Raw genomic sequence first — 7547 nt, forward strand, 5'->3', positions numbered from 1 at the left:
GTTCTAAGTTCATGTGGAAAAAAAATCTCAACATAAGTCAATTCTACCCAATGTGTTACACAAACACTACTAGTACTTTAGGTCTTCTTTGGAAGGAGTTACATTGCCAAACAAAAAAAAGTGTTCAATCCATATTGCTACGATCGATTTGAACTTGAAATATTTGTCATATGATATAATTATTACTATGTTAACACTTTTTAAAACGATGAATTTAGCAATATCGAACAAGTATGACCGTCTGACCAAGGTATGAATGTATGATTGTCTGACCATAGTATGACCGTCTGACCATTTGGATATGAAAAAGAAAGACATAAATTAAATTTAAACGATTCGAAAAGTTGTATAGAGGTTATAGGAATACTTTTGCATCGTTTTGATATTCTAATTTCATGTGGAAAAAAAATCTCAACATAAATCAATTGTACTAATGTGTTACACAAATACTACTAGTACTTTAGTTCTTCTTTGGAAAGAGTTATATTGTCAAACAAAAAAAGTGTTCAATCCATATTGCTACTATCGATTTGAACTTGAAATATTTGTCATATGATATGATTATTACTATGTTAACATTTTTAAAACGATGAATTTAGCAATATCGAACAAGTCTGACCGTCTGACCAAGGTATGACTGTCTAACCATAGTCTGATCGTTTGATCATTTGGATACGAAAAAGAAATGCCTAAATTAAATTTAAACGATTCGAAAAGTTGCATAGAGGTTATAAGAATACTTTTGTATCGTTTTGATGTTCTAATTTCATGTGAAAAAAAAAATCTCTCAAGATAAATCAATTGTACCCAATATGTTACACAAACATTATTAATACTTTAGTTTTTCTTTGGAAGGAGTTACATTGCCAAACAAAAAAGTGTCCAATCCATATTGTTACGATCGATTTGAACTTGAAATATTTGTCATATGATATGATTATTACTATGTTAACACTTTTAAAACGATGAATTAATCAATTTTGAACAAGTTTGACCATCTGACCAAGGTATGATCATCGTATGACTGTCTGACCATAGTATGACCGTCTGACCATTTGGATACGAAAAAGAAAAGCCTAAATTAAATTTAAACAATTCAAAAAGTTGTATAGGGGTTATAAGAATATTTTTGTATCGTTTTGATGTTCTAATTTCATGTGGAAAAAAATCATTCAACATAAGTCAATTGTACCTAATGTTTTACACAAACACTAGTTTTAATGTTCTTTAGGTTTTCTTTTAGGAGTTACGTTCCCAAATAAAAAAGTGATCAATCCATATTGGTATGATCGATTTGAACTTGAAATATTTGTCATATGATATGATTATTACTATGTTAACACTTTTAAAATGATGAATTAATAAATTTCGACAAATTTGATTGTCTGACCAAGGTATGATCATCTGACCATTTGGGTACGAAAAAGAAAGGCCTAAGTCATTGTTGAAGACATCAATGCTCTTGGCACTGTGAGCAAAATCTGATCGGTTTGATCAGTGTGGTATTTCGTAGCCAAAATTTCTCTGAAGATTTTCATCAAACACTTTCCATGCATTCTCAAATTTTTCAACTTTGGTGTGGCGGAATGATATTGTTCCATCGAATCAAATAGAATCGAAATGAAATCTTAATAAGCCAAAATTCTATATAAGAAGAACATGTTTGATTAACACTTATAAATTCGTAAATACATCATTTTTGAAAAAGTCTGACTAGTATGACCGATATAACCGTATGATCAGTCTGATGGTATGACTAAAGTCTGATCGTCTGACCAAAGTATGATCGGTATGACCAAAACCTGATCCTCTCACCAAAATATCATTGGTATGACCAAAGTCTGACCGATATGACCAGTATGGCGTTTAAGAACCAAAATTTCTCTGAGGATTTTTATCGAACACTTTATATGTATTCTCAAATTCTTCAACTTTGGAATGTCGGATCTCGAATCTTCTTCATGTAAAATCGGCTTGATTCATTTCATGAATAAAATGTGACCAATTAACCAATCAACCAAAAAAAAATCGGAATTGATCGATCTCTTTCTCCATAGTAGAGAAATATGTCTGAGTGTAAGATGAAAATTGAGAAATTTGTTGTTAGAGTCACCAACGAAATCTCTTTAGAGAGAAAAAGAAAGAAATTTTTGCGTTTTGAATTTTTAGAAAAAGTGAGAAGAAATTTTTCATTCAAAAGGTTTTTCATTATACAGAGAGTTGCCACGTGGTATCAGAGTCCGATTCGTATGATATAGATTATCTGATATTGAAATAGGATCGGAGACAATGGGATTACTGGATACGTTGGAATAGAGATGCACAAAGCAATACCTATAAAGTTTACTCATTTTCGTAGGTAACTACATTGTAATCGAAGGACCCCTTTCTGAATGAGTAAACCAAAATCTGGAATGTTGCTGGCTGGTAACTAAACACACTAGAGCTTGTTCCTATAACATCAAACAGATAATTAAGAGAGATGTTTTAGATTTTCAGTTTGTCAAATTATTGCTATGAGAAATCTACAAAGCAATATATATATATATATATATATATATATATATAGATAGATAATGGTGACTTGGTAATAGGTACCTCAGGAAATTCTTCGAGATCTTCAAAAGGTTTCTCCATGGAAGAAAAACTTCAGAATTGATGAAATTTTAGAGAATTTGAACTACGAAAAACGGGAATCTGATCTGGAAAAGATTGAAGAAACGGAAAAGAAAGATCAGAGCGGAGCGGAGCAAGATACCATATCAACTCGCCAGAAAGATGATCGGAGGGAGAGAATTCGTTATAGAGAGAGAAAACACAAATTGCATTTACTCTGTTTCCAGAAAATGTATAGGAGTTGAGCTTAAATACAAAGTTTTGAATACAAAGCTTCTCTTTCATTCTAAGATTTACACAATATACTCTGATAGAAGGTGCATGACAGTTGCAGTAACGGATCTATGACTGATCGCTAAATATTCTTAGCATGAGAAGGGTGCGTCCATAGCTCGAAGGTGAAACTGCGACGGACGCGGCGGTCGGTGCTTCAATTTGTATACAGTCTTTATTATCACTTGTATATTATCCTACCTTCCTTTTTAAACAACAGAAACTGGAGTTATATCCTCTTGGGTTTTATATTATCCGAGGAAAATAAATATGCTTATGTACATGGTACTTAGAACCGAATCTTATTACATTGAAAAATACGATATTTTTTTCGAAAATCAAAATTTTTTTAAATCAAATCGACTCGAAGCAGATTTTAAAAAAAAAATCCAAAAAATCGAAATGAAAATGTAAATTTTTTTTAATAAAAATCGGAACCGAGTCGAATATGATTTAATAACCGATTGATATATAATTTGGCAAAACCGAAAAAATCAAACCGAATCATTTCCAAATGGAAGACCGGAAACGCCCTCCCCTCTCCTGATCATGTGTACGATCAATGACAAATTTATTATATATAAAAATATTGTATTCTATATACAATAAATGAAGCAACATAAATAACAAACATTATTATATAATGCGAGGGTTTTTAGTTCTTCCCAAGGCTTGGTTGAACCTGAATAGAGTATCTAACTTTCCCAACGTACAGCTTATGCTTACCAAACGGGATTCTTCTATTCCCATTCTCACCCACGACGGCAAGATGCTCACAAACATCAAGTTCAACTTGAATTGTCTTTTTTGCCCCTGCCCCGACCAGAACTTTCTCGAACCCGACCACCTGCTTGATCAGACCCAGCGCGGTCGCCTCTCCGACCGGAGGTTTAGCGAACACGAAGAGAGTGTCGCTCCCCTCGACCGTCCCCGTGTTGGCTACATCTACCTTCAAGGATATTTTTGGTATTTTATCGCAGTTGGCTTGGGAGACTTCTACGTAATAGGGCGAGGTTTGTGGACTTGAAACCGGGACTGATATCTTGGTCGGTGGAGCTTGTAGGGAGGTGTGATTGAAAGTGGTGTAGCTTAAGCCAAATCCGAACGGGTAAACCACCGGGCCATTGTAGTACTTGTACGTCCTCCCCGGGAAACCTCCCGACGGTCTCATGGCCATGTTCGACATCGGGATTTTGTCCACGTAATCTTCTGGATACCACGTCATCGGTAACTTCCCACCTGTGAATTCAATGCGTGTGTATATATATATATATATAAATATATAGTATATCCTCGACATGGACCGCAATGCATGGAAATATGGTGATACCTGGATTAGCTTTGCCGAAGATGATATCGGCGATGGCGGCTCCACCGGCTTGACCCGGATACCCGGCCCAGACGATGGCCTTGACAAATGGGTCATACTGGGCGAATGACACGTCGATGGGGCCACCGCTCATGAGGACTAATATGGTTGGACCCCTTGAGGCTCGCGCCACACGAGACACGAGCTCTTGCTGGTGGCCTGGCAATAACAGAATCGTTCGGTCTAGTGATTCCGCCTCTATGGATAGATCTGTTCCCATCACGAGGATGGTAGCGTCGGCCCCACGCGCTGCCATCTCGGCCGAATCGAATTGTTCGTTTCCGGTGCATGAAACTCTCACACAGCCCTGGAGATACAAAGTTTGTGCATATCTAGAGATACCTTGTAGTGGAGAAGTGTAAGCACATGGTTTTCCTGCATAGTTTCCGATCATGGTTTGGGTCACGTCCGAGTTGGGTCCGATGACAGCTATGGTGCGGTGGCGCGTTGGGTTAAGAGGAAGCGCGTGACGGGCAGAATTTTTGAGAAGGACAATGCCTTGATGAGCTGCTGCAAGGGCCAGATCTTGATTGGCCCGAGTGCATACATCTCCTGGTCCAAGATTACCGTACGGACCAAGGTTCCCATCGAACATGCCGAGTCTCATTTGGACCGTCAAGGTGTTGACAACGGCATAATCCACGTCGGATTCATTCAATAGTCCCTTTCTGACCGCGCCCTCCGTATAGGTCGGCAAAAACGCCCCACAGTCCAGGTCTAGTCCTGCAAAACGACACGACATCACGATTAGAATATGTTTATGATTACCATTATTATTAATTATCATGGCTTGAGAGTAAAGTTACCGGCTTTGATGGAAGCCGCAACTGCTTCCTCCGGAGTTTTGGTGTAATGTTGTTTGTTGAAAAGCACTTCCACGGAGTCGCAATCCGAGACAATATACCTGTTTTTTTTGCATATATATATATATATATATACATATGAATATATCAATATGGAGAGCAATTTGGTTAGAAGAATTAGATTAGATAATCGGATTTTCACCCTTTAAGATTCCAATCGCCACGGACGATGTTCTTTAAGAGATCCACGTCAGTACATGTCGGTTTTCCGTTAACCTGGTTGTAAGAACACATCACACTTGCGACGTTTCCCTCTTTGACACAGGTCTGGAACGGCACGTTAAATGTATCTTCTAGATCTTGCTTTGTAACCTTCTCAATAAAAAAGGAAAAAAGTTTTTTTTTTGGTTATGTAAAGAGCATATATAAAAACTATATAATGTATGAATACTTACGTTAGCGTTGAAATGGAGACGGTCAATGCCCATCCAGTTATCAAGATCGTATGCGGTGTAATGTTTGCAACAGGCGGCGACTTTAAGACTGTCGCCGTTGCCGGAGCCTTGAAGTCCCCGGACGTAGCTGGCACCGTACTTCCCAGAAACAAAAGGATCTTCTCCGGGAGTTTCTTGGATTCGTCCCCATCGCGGGTCACGGACTATATTCACGTTAGGGCTCCAGTACGTGAGGCCGGCCGTACCTCCATTGTACATGGCCCTTGCCTCATTAGACACGACCTAAAATCATGCAAGCCAAAAACAACATATATATGTAAGATGTGAATTATAGTAATCATGCTATTACAGTCTTGAAAACTGTTAGTTGGATTGGAATCAAGGGCACAAATATTAACCTCTTTGAATTCAAATTATGAAACTGAATTCAAAATGAGTGTATAGTGAGAATGAATATATGGCCTTATATGCTCACCCGTCCGATCTCTTCCCAGAGCGACTGGTTGAAAGAGGCGGCGGTGGTGATGACTTGAGGGAAACTAGTAGCAGCTGGGTATGCACCACCGAACCTGGTGCCGGGCCCCACGTCTGAGACGCCGTGAAGAGCCTCCGACCACCACTTATACCATTGGATGCCGAGCCGAGGCACGGCAGCTGCGTTGTCGCCGAGAAGCTGGACCTTCTCCTGCAATGTCAGTCGTCCGATCAAGTCCTTTACTCTCTCCTCGATCGGTAGATCGACCCTGCAGAAAGGCAGCGTCCGAGCGAAAACGCTAGAGGGGTCGCACGCGAACGGCGTTCGGGCTGACTCAGCCACGTGGACCGACCACAACACGACTAACAAGATGCAATTAGTAGCCAGGATGTTCTTGCAAGACATTTTCATTTCTCTAAACATGTTAGTGATTCTCTCGTGGGTTTTTGATTGATTTTTGCTTGCATGCATGCATGCGTATTTAAATGGAGACTTCTATCAGTTGATAACTAAACGCTTTCTATTTTTGAAAAATCTCTGTTTAAGTATTGTCTGTCATTACTTAACCGTATATATCCATACGGATTCAAACAAAAACCAAAGGGATTATGACATCACTATGTTTGAAAAATCTGTAATAACTCATATTGTTTCCCAACTTATTCTATCTTCTTGTTCTATACAAACAAACTAAATTTGCACTCTGGATGAGACAACCGTTTCAAGTATTCTATTTTTACGTCAACCCTCCTTTTTTTTTTTTGTAATTGTTCTCTGCGTCCCAACAAAAATCTAAATGTTCATGAGAAGGACTTTTCCCGCTATTAACGTGGTCTTCCGCTGTGTTTCCATAATAATAAAATTAAATTATTGGAATATTTATATTTTAGACGATTCCATGAGAAATCCAGTTTCATACATTATAATTTAATTTGGAACAATCACTTAAATAATTCAAAAACTAATAAAAATGATTAAAATAGCATTTGAAAAAGAATTTCTGTGTAACTCTTAGATTACAAAACTTTTGTAACCCAAACACGCTCTACTTTGAAATTAAAATTTACATTATTTTTAAAATTACAATAAATTCTTTACTAGATGTTTTGAAACATACAATATTTTTTTTATTATTAATTATAACTTCTTTTTAACCATCTTAACAGAATCCACATCTTACTTTCTCTAATCAAGAAGAGTGGAGTCCATGTAAGGTACACCATGACAAGACAAGCAGAAAGTGCTAATGTCCAACGGAACTATAGAACAACTAGATATAATTGCCACGTGGCATCTTAAATTAAAAAAAAGTAGTAATTGATATTTGATTTTTTTAATAATTTTGTGATTAACACGGTTAATGACATGGTCAGGTTGCTGCTTCAAGTCCTCTCCGAACCTTGCAAGAATAGAGACGAGCCTACATCACGGTCCGGCTGCGCCGGCATGTGCACTAGAGACAACCCTTCACGATGCTCTCCGCCGCAGTACAGCCTCGTCCGCAGACTTCTCTGCCAACATTCGCCTTCATCGCCGCTGGCTCTCCCTTCTTTCCC

General features: G+C 38.0%; 2 protein-coding genes across 2 annotated transcripts; both read right to left on the reverse strand.

Annotated features, from left to right (window-relative positions):
• Positions 1-3544: 3544 nt before the first annotated feature.
• Positions 3545-5789, reverse strand: LOC104825602 (beta-D-xylosidase 1-like). The gene is made up of 5 exons (XM_019203988.1): positions 5517-5789; positions 5264-5433; positions 5065-5162; positions 4220-4981; positions 3545-4128 (listed from the first exon to the last, which is right to left on the reverse strand). Exons 1-5 carry the CDS (start codon positions 5772-5774, stop codon positions 3545-3547), a joined length of 1872 nt encoding a protein of 623 aa, XP_019059533.1. The 5' UTR covers positions 5775-5789.
• A 190-nt stretch (positions 5790-5979) lies between these two features.
• On the reverse strand, positions 5980-6402 carry LOC109117184 (beta-D-xylosidase 1-like). Its single transcript, XM_019203985.1, has one exon. The coding sequence runs from the start codon at positions 6400-6402 to the stop codon at positions 5980-5982; it is 423 nt and encodes a 140-aa protein (XP_019059530.1).
• Between the last annotated feature and the right edge of the window lie 1145 nt (positions 6403-7547).

This window comes from Tarenaya hassleriana, unplaced genomic scaffold, assembly GCF_000463585.1.
Source record: "Tarenaya hassleriana unplaced genomic scaffold, ASM46358v1 Cleome475, whole genome shotgun sequence".
Lineage (NCBI taxonomy): Eukaryota > Viridiplantae > Streptophyta > Magnoliopsida > Brassicales > Cleomaceae > Tarenaya > Tarenaya hassleriana.